This window comes from Chaetodon auriga, chromosome 13 (assembly GCF_051107435.1).
Source record: "Chaetodon auriga isolate fChaAug3 chromosome 13, fChaAug3.hap1, whole genome shotgun sequence".
Lineage (NCBI taxonomy): Eukaryota > Metazoa > Chordata > Actinopteri > Chaetodontiformes > Chaetodontidae > Chaetodon > Chaetodon auriga.
This window is the reverse complement of record NC_135086.1, coordinates 15,126,530-15,146,288: the sequence shown is the minus strand read 5'-3', so window position 1 is coordinate 15,146,288 and position 19,759 is coordinate 15,126,530. Positions and strand designations below refer to the sequence as shown.

Genomic DNA, 19,759 nt, shown 5'->3' with positions numbered 1-19,759 from the left:
CCAATGAAATGAGACCTGGAGATTCTGTCAATGTAGGCCAACAACATGTAGAACACGACACGCCGTTGAGGGGAGCAAAGCCGACCTAATCCCGTGCTGCAGCCACATTCCACCACTATCTCCGCTTGTTTATTGAAACACTTGAAATTCACTAATCCTACTTGCCCTCTCCAGCCTCCACTGACAGCTCCTTACACCGGCCGTTCTTTCCAGTCTTCAACTGCAGCACATTGCACACAGCAACAGTGATATAATGCGCTCTATCGGCTTGAGGTGATGATTGATCTCTCTTTTATTTTATTTCTAAAGCTGAGAACAAAGACTTCACAAAGAGAGGGCAAATCTGGCGGAGCTGAGTGGGAATTTTGGATTTATATCGATGCAGAAAACAAACAAAAGGGCCAAAAAAAAGGCAGTTTTCTTAATTTCTGATTCATGTGCAGTCTGGAAATCTGGAGTCTGGAGTCAGAGGTTAAGAGAGCTGTCGATCACTGAGTCTTTGACACAAATTCTGCTTCTCCGTCATCCTGAAACTGTCTCACACGATCTTTGGGATTTATCTGCAGGGTGCAGCAGCTTTGAGTGAAGCTGGGATAAATTGATAAGCCCACATCTACTAAGTACATCAGCTTTAAGATTCTTACATTCTAATCTTCCCTTTCGTCAATGTGACGGTTGGCGCGATTACTTCTGTAACGACATGTTAGCCTGCATCATAAACAAAGCCGCAGGATCATTTCCTGCTTTAGCACCTCTCAGCACGTGAGGCTGGGAGGGAAAGTCAACATGAAGGTGTGCTTTCATCTATGATATTCAACCGATCCATCCTCAGAATGAGAATAAACACTTGGATGACAGCAGATTGTCTCAGCGTGGCTGGTCATTATTGCTAAAAGAGGATTTCACAGCAGCTTTGATTACATTAATCCTTCAAGAGAATAAAATCCCTTCTGACAGGGAGAACATGTGAATCCAGGCTATCTGCGAGTGGTTGATTATCTCCGGAAATAAATCGCTACTATTTAAAAGGCCCCTGTGCTCTGTGGGATCAATAAAAACACAGGTCGGTATGAGGAGGTGAGATGGAGGATTTCCTGGTGTTCATCACTCACATACTGAACAGAAAGCTGCTTTAGATGTGAGCTTTCACTGCTGAGGAAGTCTAAACTGCCTCCTCTCCTATGGCCACTTCTTTTTTTTTTTTTTTGCTGTGGGGGGTTTTCATTCTGTGCCACCCACCATGTGAATAATGAGCTCCACAGATAGCAGCCAATGAAGCGACCCCCCCTTTAGCCAATGAAACTTAACAACCATGTCCAGATCAGGTCCTTCCTGCTGGGACTGACCAGCCCCGCTTCACACTCCTCCGCCACCCACACACACACAAACACTCACACTGCCTCAAACTATACAGAACACAAGAGGAAGGGCCACAGAGATGACTTGCTTCACACATGCTTCACACACTCTCAGAGTTCTTCCGGATATATATGTGAAATTAGAAAATCAATTAAGTCAGACTGGCAAGGAGTGTTTCTCTCTGCTTAGCAGCTACACTGACAGGCAGTCCAGACATGCTGCCCACTTGAGGATTGATTTCTAGTCCGGCTTGCTTTGAGGTGTTGCTGCTGGTAATGGGGCTAACACAGGGAGGTGAGACCAACGTCTGGCCTCAACATGACCAAAAGGTGCTTTGAAGTCTGTCTAAGCGCCTAACAATCCCAGCCATGCCCACCCATAAACCTGCACAAGCAGCAACCCACTTCATCACATCTTTTCAGTGCGCCTTAAAATATACTACCTACCGCCAAAGGAGAGATGGCCACACAAAAGACTTGCAAACTGCACCGTCACACCCTCGAAGCTTCAAGCGAAAGTGATATTTGCCCAGAAAGGCCGAAGAATGAGGCTGTGCTTCGGATTCAATATTTATTGGTGCAGCTGACCCTGAAAAGAGAACTAAAAGGGAAGTTTGACCATTTTATTTTGCCGTGAGAAAATGTGGGGGTTGGTACGGGTGGTGGGAGGCCTGACAGTGGGCTCTGAAAGACACTTCTGAATGAGACATAGTTGCATTCCAGCGATTGTTATTCAGGCAAACCGCTCCAAAGCTTCAAACATGTGAAGATAGGGCGCATGTCATCCAAAAGAGCAAACACTTCTTCGTCTTGTGTTGGTATGTGCAGCTCAGGGTGTGATTGGTAAGAAAAGAGCCACCTGGGACATGTGAGACATCCGTGAAAGACATGCACGGCTCACAGCCGTCAAATGGGGATCAGACAACGTTACTTTCGCAAGCTTTTCCCTCTGGAAACTCTGGATAACTAAAAAGGGCAGGGACCTGGCTGATTCCGAGAGGTCGACACCCCCCTGCTCAGAGATGTAATATTAATGACATTTTAATTCTCCTCTGCTCATTGTTACAATTGTTACTTTCATCCTCAGGAACTATAAGCGGTGGACACGTTCCAAGGACACACCGCAGGCCAACTTATCCAGGCATGATGCAAATGTCCTTTCTTCCCCTCCTTCCCTGAGAGGAGTTTGAGTAATGAAGCGCACTGCTTTGTTGCAGACCGGCATTTAGCTGCCTTAAGTCAATCCCAGCATTTGATTTTGAGCCTGGATCACACCCATGGGGGAAAGCAAACCCTGCTAATATCAGCCATGCTCTGAATGTGGAAAGCTTCTTGGCTGCTTCTGCGCCCTCTCCCATGCACACGCACAAAATCTATTTTCTTTGCACCGGCAAGAAAAGAGACACCCTGGAGTTTTTTAAACTTTCAGGGAACGCATCCAAACTACTCAAGTGGGGGAGCTCTAACAGTAGGGAGACAAAATGACAATGGCTCATAGAAAATGCTGCCGCTGTCTGTTCTCCTGGCGTCCCCCCGGCTGAATGGAGTTTGTCTGCTGGTCCAGCGGTATGGCATGATAATGACTCCCTGGCTCTCCAAATGCCACCTCGCCGTGCTCTGAAGAGCGGGGCAAGCAGGTTAATTACCATGACAATGGGGACACTGAGAGCGGGGGCCGACTCTGGACAACGCATTCGAGATGACCGCGATGACTTTCTCATCACAAATGGAAACAGGAGGCTTTGATTTCCTAAAACGTAGACAGATGGACGGGGTCAGAGCATCTTTGTCTAAGTTATTAGGCAGCCCGTCCTAGCATTTTCCTCACAGGCAGGGAGCCCTCTGTTGCTCTTTAACAGAGCTCTGGGTGGACAAACCTTCTGCCCTAACGCACTCCCCGGGAGCCACTGCCTTTGTCTCTCTGTTTGAGTGTGCGCTGTTCATGAAGTGAAGAGGCTAATCAGCGGCTGTAGAGCTATTCACAGGGAACCACTGTACAGCATGGGCCCATTTGGTACAATTGTTAAGAGTGGCCACAATGGCTCCATGTTTTGACACACTACACACAGGCACTGAGTGTGCACTCAAGTCATTGATGTGGATATGAAGTGCGGCGATGTTTGCTACCAAAATATTGACTTCTGGCCGCAAATTAAACCTCAGCGCCGTCCCCTGGCCCGCAGCCTGAATGGCTGAACCAAAACCTGGGACACAATTAAATTAATTAAATTCAGAGAGCCCTTGAAACTATTTGGACAAGCAGAGCAGCAGAGCAGAGCAATGCAGTAATACAGCAGTAACACAAGCACATCATTATTTTTAGTGGGCTTACATCAAATCCAGTCTCATTTATTTACAGCCTACAAGTAGGGTTAAGAAGTGCTAACTGACATGCTTGTTACAGCGCGGAGCTCAAGAAGTCCACTGAAGAGTTTTTGGACATTTGCAGAGTTTCTGCAATGTTAGCTGGTTGATTATGAAAACAGTATGCTGTGCCTGGACTAACAGCCAGCAAAAGCCTTTTTCAAACAGAAAGCTCTGCCGAATGACTGGGGAACGACTGGTGCCAAGAGCCAATGTTGGCCATCACAGTGGAAAGGAGAGAAACAAGTTTCACAGCATTATGGTGAAAACAAGGGAGGTTTGCCTTCTTAAGTGCCTACACATTAACTTTTAACTTGTCACTGAGGGTTTAAAATAATGCAAATGACATTTTCTTTGGCACACTTTTTGTTTTGGGGACAATCAGACCAACTTAAACTGTGCTTTGCCTCGAGATGCTTAAATTACCACACTGAGTTCAATGATAGAACTTAATCATTTGAAGTAATACAACAGAACAACATCTCGAAATTTACACACAGATTATGACACACTCACTCAGGCAGAACGTGTTGTAAACATGTGCTAATGTGGGGAAGGGAGTGTAACCTATGCAAGCGCAGATGCATTAGAAAGCACAAAGCACAATAGCTCCGCTGTATCCCAGACAAATGCAAATTGCCAAGGAAACAATTTGAAATTCAAAAAAGGAATTTAGAAAATCAAACACAAAGGCTCATTTAGGCAGCTGATAGGAGACACTGATTGTGATTAATATGTACACCAAAAGTAAGGCAGTGTTAAGCAAGCATGAGAGAAAAAAAAAAAAAAAAAAAAAAAAAGCAACCCATCTGCATTTTCCTGAATTTCCATTTAATCACCGTCACTGCAGTGATTTGCCCGAACTCTCAGCATGCATTCCCCTATAAGCACAACAAAGTCTGTGGACTGTGGAAAAAACAATAAATACATACAGGCCATACATGTAATATGTCATCACCTGGGCAATAACATACCTCCTGTATTTTATTTAGACAATGAATACGTGCTGCCTGTGTCCTATTTTGAGTCCTCATGGGTACAAGCAATAAATCCTGGTTTCACGGACCGTGTGTGAGGAGATGAGAGCCTTGGACAGCTACAGAAAGCATTGTTCAGATTTCTACTTGGAGCGGCCTTTGCTAGCGTATCATCCTTATTATTTCAGCCCCATAGTGTTCGCTGTCTACAGTCTATACGGCACGTCTCAGAGGGCCTTGTCAACAGCTCCAGGAGAGTCTGATAGAGTATGTCAGCGCCATCTTTTTCGAAGGAGCCTGTCAACACCAGCTTTGTATCAACCCTCTTTGGGACAGGGCACAAAACACAAACAAGCCCTGCGGGAGACGTACCGTAATGCATCCGACTGAAATTCCACATGGCGAGAGTGGGAAAAACAATAACGCTTTGCTTTTCTTAATTGACAGGCATTTAACCTCTTCAAATCTTATTTCATTGGATCTCATTTACAAGAGCGAATGAGTATCAATGAAAGCAGGACTAGCTGAAGAGAAAAGAGCTTTTTTCATGAAAGACTATGTCAACAGCGCCCGAAGGCTCCCTTCCTGCAGGCATGACAAAACTAGTCCTGTCGTGACTCGTGCACTTTGTGTTGTATTATCCTCTGATAATGAGGCATATATGCGGCATGCCTCTTACTCATGAAAGAAGTGAAACCACACTACCTTGGAGCACTGCTTGTGATTCTGGCACCACACCAAGGATCCATTATTCTGGAAAAGAGAAGGAAAAATATCATCAGAAGATGCTGTTGAAAATTCATCGAATGAATGTGCAGCTTTGACCCTCTCTCCTCCTATCACATTACATCTTAATGCCACCTTCCTAAAGTCACTGCCTTTGTGAGTAACAATAATGCTAACAGTAGACAAAAATTCAAAGGCGGTCTTTGAGTCAGCTTTGTGTGCATGTAACCTCAGCAGGAAAGTGAGGTCGCCGGCACCAGGGCCAGGGCAAACCTCTGGTCAGATGCAGCAGAGCATGGTGACCTCAGGGCCTGTTTGATCTCTCAACAGACATCCCCAAGGCCACTGAGGTGGGAGCTGATGTCAGCACTCCTGCGCAGACTGCAGATACTGCCAATTTCCTCTAATTGCTGTGGAAGTGCCACCTTCTGCGCTCCGACGAGGCAACCATTTGGTCCTAATAGTGCTGTGCATTTATAAACCCTCTACGTGTAAATATGAGAGTTGTGCAGCGAAGGACCAGCGGAGGTAAATGGCTTGTGCAAGTGGTCATTTCCTGAATTCCATTAGGGTGGAGAATTATGCTGTCATCCTTTGCAAACATAATGGTGCTTGGATGGCAAGTGCAAGGCTAGTGCTTCATAATGAAAGACCAGTTGATCAACATGAAAGAGATGAAATGTTTGAATGCGACATGAATAAGAAAAAGGCCAATGTTTAAAACAGTTGCTTTTTTACACATCTGGCAGACACGGGGCAGCATTAGCATGAATGTGGAGTCGAGTGTCTGGCCACTTGATGAATGTAAGGCCAATATTCAGTTTTCTTTTAGCTGTTTTGGGGGAAATACTTGGCTCTTTACCTGCTAAATGCTCCACTGTGTTCACCAGCTAACCGCTAACTCTGTTTGTCTGCTGCTTGGTGAATACAGTCCGGTTTCACTGAAAACAACGCTATAGGAGTGGTGAGAGTGAAGCAAAACAGTTGATTTGCATGTTGTAAAACCAACTGGCTGAATGATGCTAAATCGCACAGAGCTAAGGGGAACTTGTCGCTTTTGTTTTCTACACCTCTGGAATTGTGATTAAAAACCTAATACATATATTCTCAATGGAGGCTCTGCGTTTCATTCATGGAATCCATCCCAGTTGATGACCTGGATCGTAGCTTCCCTTTTAGAAGTTCCCTGCACTTCTTAATGAAAGCAATGAAATGGTAGGATACAGCCAAACTTTAGGGGTCTGAAGGCAAAAAGTCTGCTTAAGTTCAATGTCAAGTTCAAAGCCTGTTCTCACAATGTAATCCAGAAGAAATTTCCCATGAGACCTTAGGAGAGAACTTATCATTAAAGGGTTTAATTTGACATCCAGTACCAGTAAGTGCTTTGCTTTTAGTGTCAAGGATAATGGTCAAATGGCTTCAAAGGAATCCATGATTGTATGGTCATGTCTTAGGAGAATCTCTTCGACAAAAAACTGCAGATAAGGATGAAAAATATATGAGTCTGAGCGCCAAGGAGACTAGGAATAGTTGTTTGATTTTGGACCAAATGAAGTGGAAATGAGTGCTAACTTGGCTGAGGAGTTTGGGCTGCATCAGCAAGTTTTCGGCCCTGTAGTAGAGCACCTTTAATCTTTTCGGAAGAATGTTGATTGAAATATGAATTATTCCTCACTGGTACATCATTTTGCAGCGTATCAAATGATTAAAATCCTTGTGGAGTTTGCTAACTTCCAAAAAATTATCAATCCAACCAAGCCAAACCTCCTGGTAGCCCGCTGTAAATAAAACCTTGACATTTACACTGGCAGCTGATGCACCAGGACAATTTATACAGATTGTCACAACTCTAGACCATGTCCTAAATCATCAATCCTGTTTTTGACACCTTTCTTCGCCCATCCATCAATGGCAACGGGGCCGGATCCACAGAGGAGCTAATTTTGCTGTGTGACAGCATCCCTGCAGCAGAGAAGCTCAGCAGGATGTTGCCCCAGCTGTCCAGGCCTGACCCCACCATGTCAGGGACCAACGGGGGAATAATTATAGGTCAGGACTTCATCCCTCTGACTCACCATGACATTCCTCTGCAGTCTGAACATTATGCAGTGCTGAGGACTGTCAAGGACTCCAGTGAATGAACGCTTTCCAGATATCTTCCGGAGTTACTGGGGTCAAGGAGAGTGGCCCAGACAGTGGTCTACGAGTGCGTGGCTACGGCGAACTCGCTGCTTTGTTAGTGACACTGGCGGAGTCATTCGAACAGAGAATTTATCACAGAGGTACATGATGGCTGTTGTCAGCAGAGAAGTCAGAGCAGGTGGCCAGGGGCGTGTTGTATTGTCTAGACAACTGAGAGGAACATGGACAAAACCCCTTTTATCTGTGAGGACAGCATTCCACCTTTAGAAAATGGAAATCCTTTGTTTCCTCTGAGCCTCCGATTTGGATTAAATGGATGTGAGTTTTCTATGATGAATCGCTTTTGAATTGTATTCAGTCTTGTCTGTATGTTTTCCAGCGTTGAACTACTTGAGAATACAGCTGGGTTTATGAGACCTTGTACATGTCTGACCCAGCTAACAGGAGACAGGACTTCAAAGGACAGACTGGTGTCTCTGTGTGTCCTTTGACAGCCTCGGGCAACACCAAAATAACTGATCCTTAAGGGCACATATGCAGCACTAAAATAAAGGGCCTCAAGATTTAGGCTTTGACTTGAGTGGGTGTGAGGGCTGTGGTCATTCTACTCATCAATTATTCACTTTATATGAATTATTTGACAGGGGCTCTGAAAGTGAGCTAATGTGTTCAGCGCACATCCAATGTTAACATAAAAGGGTGTTTCAGAAATCTCAAACAACACTGGCGCAAAGTTGTCTCCACTTATGGAATGAGGGCTATTTGTCAAATGAGGTAGCTGAGGGTGTAGCAGCGCTGGAGATTTACAGACAGGACTGTCATGGTTTAAAAGCATTTACAGAGAGGTGAGGCCAAGCTACATAGACCCCTATTCATCCGCTGTCTTCACTAATGAAAAACTCCACACATGAGACGAGCACTGGCTGAGGTTTGATTCCACCACACGTTATTTAATATCAAAGGCAAAAACAAGGGGACACGGAAAAACTACTTTCCAATGTTTTTCCTTCCCTTCGCTTAAAACACAAATCTCTCAAGTAAGATGCTTAGACTTTACTGTGCAGCACATTAGAAAAGAATGACTGAATTTAAAATGTTCGATTTTTATTGCTTTGAATGTAATAACAAGACCTCATGGACACACCTTGTTTTTGGCTTCACAGATCCCCACATAAATAATCCACTACAAGGCTGATGCTTTCAGAATACATTATTGCACAGGGCTCCCAGCTCGCTCTTAATATTTTAAAGTGTCCGAGGCTAATATTTATGGTTGGGTGTTCCCCTCTGTCTATTGTACCGGGGTGACAAGTTCCCCAAATGTAGAGTAAAATGTCAATAAATCTGTATTTGGAAATACTATTACATCAATAAATCTACAGTTGCTATAAATCTGACAAGCAATGGACGACCCGTGGGTTTCCCAACTCCACAACTCTGTGCTTGTTTCCATTTCACACTAATTCATAATTGCCGCAATTAAAACAAAGTCTCTGATTTGTCCAATGATTCAGCCACATAAAAAGGAAGGCCGTGTGGGTGTTCACAACATCTGCAAGTGCTAAATTCTCCAAGTATCCTTCCAGTATTCACAGAATGTTCGTATTAAAAGCTGATATGAAAAACAGGGTTTTTAAATTCCAGCTGCAGAACGTGTTAAGAAGACAAATTGTCTCTTGCACCATAACCAAAATAAGTAGTGGTCCATATAGATTACTAGATATTGAGTAGACATAGTAAAATATTGAGAAACAGTAGGCAAAAGTCACCACTTTGACATACAGCCCAGACATTTCATTTCCATTAAAATGGAAAGTGTTGTGTGTCTTGGTTTCCCTATCAGGTATTAAATGACCCCTGAAGGATGTCCGAGTTGAACTCAGAGGTCTGTCGTCTCAATCATGGAAGTGGAGCTCCAAGTCGCCCGCCGGCCCGTCGCTGTAATAAGATCTGCCGGAGGAAGCAGATCCACCTGTAGGTTGTGCTGACTGAGCATGCTCAAGTGTTGTGGCAACAGTACATTAGAGCTTATCACATTTAGCACAATTAGGCGCCGGCGTTTAGCAGGAAGGTGACCTCGGCGGAGCAGTGTCGGTAGCTCAGTGTGTATCCTCCACATGCCTAGGAGGTGTGATGCTGGCATTTATTGGCAGGGCCAGGGGGTAGAGGGCAGGAGGGGGGGTGGCGGGTGGGGGGGCATATGTTTTTGCAGCTGACCAGACCCCCCATTTTCACATGAAAGGACTGTTGAGAACACAGTGCATAAGACAGTCCTTGCAGATTATCAACAATTGCCTTCTATTCTTAGACCCACAAGCTTGCTCCAGCAACCTTGCTTATCTCTAACCACAAAAATGCCCCTCTCTTTAGACAAATACCTCCCCTCTCATTTTCCCCTCAGTGAATAACGCTGCCTCAGACTCTGAGGCTCTGCAGCCAATTATATAGACTATTAGCTGTTCATTAGAGGTGAGACTTCCATCACTTCTTTGACTTCTTAGTCAGCTGGTGACTAATTTCATTCCCAAACTTTGCAACCGGGGGCAGCAATATACCCTTAGAGCCTCCTGCTTTGCCAAGTTATGAATTAAGAAACACTGTTTTCAATCTGTGCCCTTTGGAAGCAAAACACTGCTTTTTTTTCTACCAGGATGTTAATTCCAGTTAACCACATTCATTCTTCACCCCAGGTGTATATTCTCCTTTAATAAAATTGATAGAATTAACTGCAGTTGGTCTCTGTGTCCCATCCAGAGCCGCCACACTGGATCAATAAGTGCTTTCAGAGTAAAGTTAATTGGTGACAAAGAAACAAGCCGCACACTCTGTTGATTCACTGCCTAATTACAAATTTACCTTACTCCACAATGTTTCCTGACAATCAGGGATTCATTAATGCACCTTGAGAAAGACAAGCCTTGCAAATGCAAATGAGGTGAGCACAAAAGGCGGTCACCAGATAGATAGCTGGTGAAAAGGAGCAGAGGGGAGAAGGATCAGTGACCGGTCCTTTTCTCAAGAGTCCTGGGAGGGAACAGTGTGTCCGGTGAAGGGTGAAAAACAACTTCTGACACCACATACCAAATCAGCCAAAGAATACAGCTGATTTATAGTAGCTTCAAACAGGGTCTGCATCACAGCAGCATGTCTCGTGGGGACACGAGTGTAAAACCCCACCTAAATGAATAAGAGGTAGTGGAGCACAGACTGCCTTTAGCAGGAAAAAGCAGTATATAGAGTCATAACAGGAGTTGAGTGCATCACATTTGTACTAACAGATGTCTCATTTTCCAGCAAATATGAAGAAGTAAATAGAAACCGGCTCCACTGAAAGGCGTCCTTCATGGCTCACTATCAAAAATAATGCAGTGTGTTCATTGGATTTTTAAGGGTCCCACTCTTCACACTCAGGCGACCGGTGACACAGGCTGCTGGAGGCTATGTAGCAACTTTGCATTCAACTCAAACCTTCACACAGATGCTCTTATCTGCAACTGGTGCTCCTGTTTCGGCGACACAAAGGTCTAATTTCCTTGTCAGTGACAAATCCTGACAGAACACAAAGTCTTCCAGCACCATCGGTGACCTGCTGCTGTCTGCTCACAACGGACTCAATACAAAACAGGTTCGACAGGCACACATCCATTCATTAAATCACACAGCACCGCGTTTATTTCTCATTTCAACACATGGCCAGAAGTTTGGCGAGTGTGCGGCCACATGCGCGTACCTGAGAGTGCTTGAAGAACGCAGAGATGCGAGTGATGTGCAGACTGAGGCATCTCGAGGCGCATCTTGCTCGGTAAATACTGGCAGTGAAGAAAGAGTCGTCCTGCTTCCTCGCGCACACACTTCCCGGACTCATTAACGCTGTAATCCACAAACACAGGGTCACACACACGTTCAGGCTCCTGGAAAACATGGTCCCGCGGCTGTGTATTTTAATCCCTCCACGGATCGGACAATACTGCGTGCGGGCTCCGCCGGAGAAACTAAAGAAACTTCAATTATACACTGGGGAGGAGTCACGGCCTCACGTGCGCTGCGATTGGACGCTCGCGCGGTGACTGACAGGCGCGAGGAGCGTTAAAGCAGGTAGACTGCTGCATAGAGCCGCACGCTGTTCGCACAGCGCGAGCAGGTTGATCGGAGAGCAGGCTCACAAACAGGAGGAAATGGGTGTATGAATGGAAATCAGTGTATAATCAGAGTTTGGAGAGCAATCTCAACCTGTGATGGAACGAGGGTAGAAATTGAAGCTGATAAATGATTATTATGTTAATTACATTTTAATCTGCATAACATCACTCCAGCACCTTGCTGTGTAGTACAGGATTTACACTTTTAATGTGCAGTGATTCGTTACTGGGCACATTATCCACTGTCTCTATTAGTCTGTTAGTCTCTATTCTCAGACATGTGCTATTCTAATGTATTGTTGAGAATGGGTTTTTGTTGTACTTGTGACATACATACGTCCCTGTGTCTATCTATGTATTTGTCAACTATAATAAGTATAACTATTACTACTAACTATATAAGCAGGAAGTGGAAGATAACTGATCTGATTATATTCTGTCTCTGGAAAAAAATCTGCATTACAAGTAAAGGATACAGCAGCAAGGAAGTACTGCACGATGTAGTATTTCAAGTATTTCTCATCCATGAAGTTGGGGGACTCATAAGGTAGGCAGGTTAAAGGAAGGGTGGTCAGAATCAAAGCAGCAGAGACCAAGACGTCCTCATCTTAAGCCCAATACAGTGTGGACATCCTACATTTCCTATTATGCAACATGATGGCAGTAAAAAGTAAAGTCCAGTCACAGATAACCTCTCATGATGTCATCAGGGTCAGGTTTTTTTGTTTGTTTGTTTTGTTTTGCTCAAACTTAGGAAAACTTCCCCCAGAGCCACAGAAGATTGCTTCCTTCCTTCCTTTCTTCCTTTCATTTATTCATTCATTATTTGGTAGTGCACCAGCTTTTCCCTTTTACCAAAATGCCCCAACAATATACCCAAGCATCATGCACAATGGAAATCCAGGTACACACCTGTCGAAGTATGAGTAGGAGGCTTAGACCCACAGCCATTTACTGATGACACAATTCATCAGAAATGTGGAGAAGCCAGCTTTTCTGCATCAAACTCTCACATATGGCCTTGGTGGAGCTTGCCAACATCCCAGGGAAGCCCTTTCCTTTAGCTCTCACCTCCCAGTTTAACAGTAGCTTGGAAAAACAATTCTACTTGGAAAACTATTAAAACCATCCTTCCTAAATTCCTCAAGATGGACTCCCAACTTCTGGCATCATTTCATAGCCTCAGGTATGGAGAAAATATGACATGTAGGAAAAGCTTGAAATCCTTGCTATTTATTGGTGTTAAAGAGTCAGTATTTAATTAGAAAGATCCCTCAAGGGGTTTACAAGACACTCCTGCTTTTGTCAGCTCATGGAGTACTTCCCTGAACCCCATTACAGCAGCAGCATAATGAACTTTTATAGGTGTTGCTCTTAAACTGTGCGCAGAGTGGGAGTGAACACACACTCACACACACCATCATTAGGTTTGGTTAAAGTCGCCATCTTGCTGGGGGCCAGTTGCAGACTGTGCCAAAGAGATCGACCCTTGCCCCTCCACTGAAACGGTAATGTGCCCATATTAGCACATCCTGAACAGCATAAACAGTTTCTACGACGGGGATCGTGAAAATCAAACCAACGATTCCCATCAGACACATATTCCCATGTCAGTCACGAATGCACAGCATCCTGCTCGGTGAGAGTAAGCAGACCACTGGAACAAGAGGAATGGCCTGTTCCAGCCACGTGAAAGCATGGCTGTGCATCATACAAATTATCTCACAGCTCCCTAATGATAAGATGGGTCTGCGTTCGTTTCCCTGGTGGTCTCAGACATACAATGTAACTTGGGGTGAGAGATCCCTTGCTACTCTTAAAACATTTAAACGCGGATGTCTGTGTACCTTAAAAACAGTATAATGGCTTAATTTGTTGGCTTATTACAGCCATGTGTGGTGGGGGGTTTTATGGTGTGCAGTGAAGGAAACACACTGTCTGTGTGCGGTCCTGATGTCTCCTGCAGCCTGTGGGACACGCATCCCTCCGACGCCATGCTTTCATTGACTGGGAAAAGCCTCTGCCAATTGTTAAATCAGACTATAAAGATATCTAGAGAAGGCGTGCTCATCTGACTGGATTTCATCTCTAACTCACGTCACTGCACTAATTCACACCTTTATTTACAGTCAGTCACCATTAACAACATGTGTTTACCTATGTAAATAGTCCTGCATGTACATAAACTGACTCATTACCCAATAAAACATGTGCGTAACAAAGCATACGGTTCTCAGATTGGCACACCCAGTCTTTTTGACTTCGTGTGACTGGTTTTTGAAGATATATTGCTCACATCTGCAGACAATAACTGATATTTGAACAACAAACAAGTGACTCAGTGCTGCTTTTTAAATTATGTTATAACATTTAGCCTACATTTGAAGCTCAATACGTCCCTTCTTTCAAAATGACATCAGCAACATTAGTGTAAAACAGCTAACCTGAGCTGATAGTATATACTATTTTTTGTTTACATGCAGTCATCATCAATACGTTGGGGGTTGCAGCCCAAAAGCTGGAAAAACATGGGATTCTCTCACATGATGTGACAAAAGGCATCTCAAAAGACAACACCCCAGTATCGGTTTTCAGCCTGCATACTCCTGAGAAAGAAGGTGTGTGTGGCGATCAAACACTTTGGTGCAGAAGCATCTTTGATCCTTAAAGGTGCAGGTGGACTCATAGTTCACAGCTTTGATGGGAGGCCACCCGGATCAGAGGAGAGAGCTTTTGTTGCGAACACTAGCAAACAAAAGAGAAGATTAGTTCAGACGAACAGCAGAGGCGGGATTCCCACACAGATCATTTATGTATTATGAACTGGGAGTATGGTAATAATGTGGATGTCAGAGTCAATTTCTATAAAAATTTGGTGGGCTTCTAAATTAAATAGAATGAAACAGGTATTAACAGGCCAACAGTACATTAAGAAATGTCTCACAGAATAAACAGGCACACAGATATTTCAAACTGTGTTGCACAGGTAAGATTTTATAGTAGTGTTTTCGCAGGTTTATCACAGGACAGGACAGGTTGATACCCGCTGATAGACGAGACAGAAAGTTCAAAGATCTCCCATTTGATGACTGAAAACAGTGAGTGTATAATTCCACAATACCTGACATTATCACTGCTTAATCTGCAGAGGCTGTGACTTAATGTGAATTAAATTTCCTGAGTGATATTAATACTGAGAAAATGGCTTCAGGCAAATTGGCAGCCAACGTTTAATAAAAAAAACAAAAAAAAAACACAAGGTCTATCTCTAAGAACAAGCTACAACAATGACATCATTGCAACAGATATCTTCTACAATATCATCCACCAGGTAGAGGCGGAAAAACACTGAAATCTTGCCTAAACACTCACAGGAGCAACGTTTGATTAAACACCTTTCATCACATGCCAAGTTGAGAAATTGCTATTCTTTCCTTTTGTTCCATTTTACCAAGTCAAATAACATGCTATGGCAAGACAGAATTTCAGTAGCAGGCTTCAAATGAAGGCAGTATATTAAAAAGTTCAGTCAGCGTCTGTCATATTCCTGTCATTTCATTTGAGATAACCGGGGCAAGGCCATTTGCACGGCACGCATGTTCATTTTTCCTTTCCTTTAGCAGGTTTTTTTTGTTTACTGAGTATTGATATGTAAGCCACGGGGAGGATACTTTAAAGGAAACGCTGCGTGCATCTCTGCAGATGATTTACATTATGCTTCATAGTTTGGATTTGGCTTTGCTCTGTGATGCTGCTCTTTGGAGTTATGCCTTCGTGCATGCGATGCCTGTGCACTGCTGTCCTCTCAGGTGAACCGTGAGTGGATGGTTCTGTCTTGGAGCTAATGATATATAGTATGTGGAAAATCTCTAAATAGGCTGTCTCACTGATAAAAAAAAAAAAACCCTTCAGCTCTACAGTCCCTCTTTTGTCGATTCATATTTTCAAGTCTATTCACTCCTAGCGTGTCAAGAATTTCTAACATTCCCTGTGAAAATATTTGTCTTCTATACGAGGATGGAAAAACCGACTTGGCTTGGAGGGCTTCTACATAGATGTCCTGCATGAAATATTATTTTCTTCTTTCACTACATCCCCCAACAATGCAGCGTTGTGCAATGGCGGAGGGGTGATAGTCCAGTACAAGCCGTTATTCACATATAAGCCACCCACTCAGAGGTAAAATCACATTTCTGTGTCAGCTTGGACAGTGATGGTTGACTGACAGCTGAGTATCCCTCAGTGGTTGTTAGCAGATAAAAATAAACGCACCCTTTTACCAAGTGTGCTGGTGTTTATTTTCAGATTGGATATAATAGACAAAGAGGAGATGGGAGGGGGGGTGAGAAGTGAAACAGCACTGATTTAAACTCACCTATTGACAGCATCAAGACAGAAAACGTGTTATCCAAACGAGCATGAGCTTGGTTTATTAATAGCTCATGTACCATTTTGTACCACTAGATGGCAATGTGTCCACAGACAAATCTTCAGTCCAGACAGGCGCTTTGACACCTCTCCCTCTCTCTTTCTCTCTCTGCTTTTCTCACATTATTTTCCAGGAGATGATCCAGCATTAATACCCAACAATGGGGAATTTATCAGGAGGATTTTGTTCTCTCGTCTGAGGCAAACAATTATCAGATATGATGGAAAAAAGAACACATTTTGAAACTCAATGTAATCTCTCTTTCCCTGTGTGTGTCACGCACATACATGCACTTACATTGACACACTCAAAGCACTTTACACACACAGACACACACACACACAGCTCTTACATGGTGAAGCAGGATTTATCCATGTTTTATAACCTAATTTGGTAGGTAAATGTTAACAGGTGGTAATGTTATCTGAATCTTTTCATTTTACATGTCGGATCATGAGGTGCCTGACATCTCCATGTGAATGACTTTTATTGGGAAGTGTGATAACGCTGTTTGTTCTTTCCTGCCTGTTATACAATCCCATGGCTCACAGCCACATGTAAATCTCCATGCTTCTTTTTGTCATCGTCATTTATTTCCAGGGGGAACAAGGAGAACCATGACAGCCTTGTTCAAATGTCATCTCCTGAACTTGGAGGTCAGGAGAGTGATTATGTAGAGTGACATGTCACAACGTTGTATTGGGTGTCTAGCAGAGTGGAGGCCCATTACGCAGCATTATGTTGCTATGACAAAGCAGGAGGCTGAAATCAGTGATCCACTGCAAAGCAGATATGCCCATCCCCCAGCCTCGAAGCTAACAATACAATGTCACTGGGAGATCACAGCTCCTGTGAGATTCTCCTGGCTACAAATCATACAGTAGGAATGCTCTAAAACGCCCTCGGGCTGTACACTGAAATAACCCTGCCCTATATTGTCAGTAAAGCTCACCAGACTGGTTTCTATAGGTGTATTTTCAAAATGCAGTCAAAGAGACACTCAGCTGTAACCTCAGGTAAACAAATAGGGGTAGACACTGTTGAGCTGACCCTGGCATGGTCATTTTAACTTCCCGATAAAAAGTAAGACACATTAGTGTAATGCATCGAAGTGGATGGTTTGCATTAAAACAGGGAGATGATTTTAGATTTTTTGTGGGCATAAAGGATTTATTGGACACCTCTGCCATCATGCCTAATTAAAGTACTAATTGAATACATTGCAATACCTTGCAGGACTATTTTCAATAATGCATATCATCTCAAGATTGCAACTCACACAATGGTCTCCATGGAAACCCAACCAAGATGTTTCCAACCATCTAACTTCAACATCAGCATGAACCATTTTTAACACACTGTCTTGATATGTCCGAATTATATGATGTAAAAGACGGATTTCTGAGGATAGTTTGTAGTTTAGTCCAAATCATAGAACAGGCTCAAAAAAGTGGTCTGGCTTTTCTACGTGCATAAAACATTATTGATAAAAGGAATAGTTTTATTTGCCTTCTTTCTGACAGTTAGATGGAAGAAATTGATACCACTGTAAGCAAATATGTAGTGGGGGCCAGCAGCCAGTTAGCTTAGCTTAGTAATAAGACTGGAAACAGCTAGCCTGGCTCTGTCCAAATGGAACACAATCAGCCTAGCAGCACCTCTGACGCTCATAATTTGACATGTTATATCTTGTTTAATACGTACAAAAACTGAAGTGTATGAATGTCAGTTCACAGCTTTACAGGTCTATTTCAGCAAGAAGTGGCTGACATGCAGCCAGTATTTTATACAGATAAAACAAACAAGATATAAAATGTTCTCTAAATGAGCTTTGGAAGTGCTTGTGTGCTTTGCTACCTTTAGACAGAGTTAGGCTAGTTGTTTCTTCCAGTATTTACTCTAAGCTAACTGGTACTGTATACATACTGTATTTACCATTCATACGTAAAAGTGGTATCAATCTTCTTATCTAACTCTGTGCAAGGTAACAAATATCCTAAAATAAACACACTGTGATACACACTTCTGTTAATGTCCATCCACGGGCCTTCTCATTTAAAGCATTTTAGCATCTAATAACCAGTAAAAAGTACTAATCAACTGACCTATTCAAAGCTTGACAGGGATTTCAAAAACTGTATAATCAAAGGCTTTAAATGTCACTGTAATAAAAAAAAAGCATTGTAAAGTCAGCTGCCATCATGCTGGAGGGGGAGGAAAGGGAAGGCGAGTCTGTTAGATGCCCAGGTCACCAACCTTTGACCTCTGTCCTCGACCCTTGAATCTCTGACATCTGTCTGCTTTTCCCGCCTTCTCTCCCTCCCCCTGTTCTTTCAAAGGAATTTGACTATGGCTGAGGGGGGGTTTCCTAAAGTGGCATGTTTTTTTAAACACTCAGATGCTTTTGAGAAAATGATCACCACTTGCTGAGCAAGTGCAAAATATAAACAGGATGTTTGCAGCAGCTCACATACTGTATAGTTCACCGGAGCTCTACTTTCCACTACAACTGCTACATCTATTTTTCTTTGCTAATGTGAAAACAAAACATTTGCGCCCAAAAAGAGAATTTTTTCATTTTCTTTTATTCTGCCTTGGTTTGTCTGGAATAGATCTGCAGGCTATGACATAACAGTATAGGCAACCACAGGGAGCTTTCTGCATGTTTAGCCAGTGTAGATGGTTGCAGAGGGGGAGGGGAAGAAGACAGTGGGGGTGGTGTTGTACAGTGAGTACACAAGGCTTGCTTTTTCTCTCTAATGCCACAAGCCCATATGTGCATACACACACACACACACACACACACACATGCACACGCTCACATGCAAACACACAAATAGTGAAGCCTTTTCCAGACTAGCTCTGATGGCCTGGCCCCCATGCTCCTGTTCTCTTTATAATGTAAATAAAGGAGCGGGGTTTAGGGAACTAAATCCAATATGTCAATGGACACCAGCGCGCAGTGAGGAATAGATACCCAACTGGATATTCCCCCTGCTACAGACTGAGCTTTCCACACACTTCCCCGGCCTGATAACGACACAACAAGAGTCGTGTGACTCGCGCCACCCTTCCCCCACCCATACATATTACCATTGCGCCTCAGTGCTGTCTAGAAAGGTCATGTGACCCTCATCAGCTTCCCGGGTTGGGGGATGGGAGGCAGATTGAACCTGTTCTTTGTTAGGAGGTCAGCCCCAGCTCTATGGCAGGAAGCGTTCCTACCATACAGCATGTAATAGAAGTGCAGAAGGCAGTGTGGAGGGTTTGGAGGCGTCTGACTTGTGTTTTTCAGCATTCACGCAGCAGAGAGCAGGCAAGCATGACTTACACAGCGCAGCGCTCAGGTTTGCATGACAAATGCAGCCCTTGTGGTTTTAATATGGCATGAGCCTGATGTAACAGAAAGAAAATGAAGTGAACCACTTCTAGGCCGGGTCTCTGTTTATATTAGCATGGGCTCGAATGTGTGGATACAGTTACTATAAGCATGGTGTTAGAACTGCTGTGTGTGTGGGGAGAGGCAGCTCGAGGGTTTATGCTGGAGGAGAAAAAATCAAGCAGCAATATTTGGTTATTTAATAAATTAAAGCAAACATGGAGAGGCAGTATTCCATCAACCAG

At 43.6% G+C, this 19,759-nt stretch overlaps 1 protein-coding gene across 1 annotated transcript in view; it reads right to left on the bottom strand.

Annotated features, from left to right (window-relative positions):
• anos1 (anosmin 1) overlaps positions 1-11,555 on the bottom strand; it is a 39,989-nt gene extending 28,434 nt beyond the window's left edge. Inside the window, exons 1-2 of the mRNA XM_076747355.1 lie at positions 11,298-11,555; positions 5,405-5,452 (exon numbers count right to left, since the gene is read on the bottom strand). Of these exons, the coding sequence (XP_076603470.1) occupies positions 5,405-5,452; positions 11,298-11,489 (240 nt within the window). The 5' untranslated portion in view covers positions 11,490-11,555. The remainder of the gene's footprint in view (positions 1-5,404; positions 5,453-11,297) is intronic.
• Between the last annotated feature and the right edge of the window lie 8,204 nt (positions 11,556-19,759).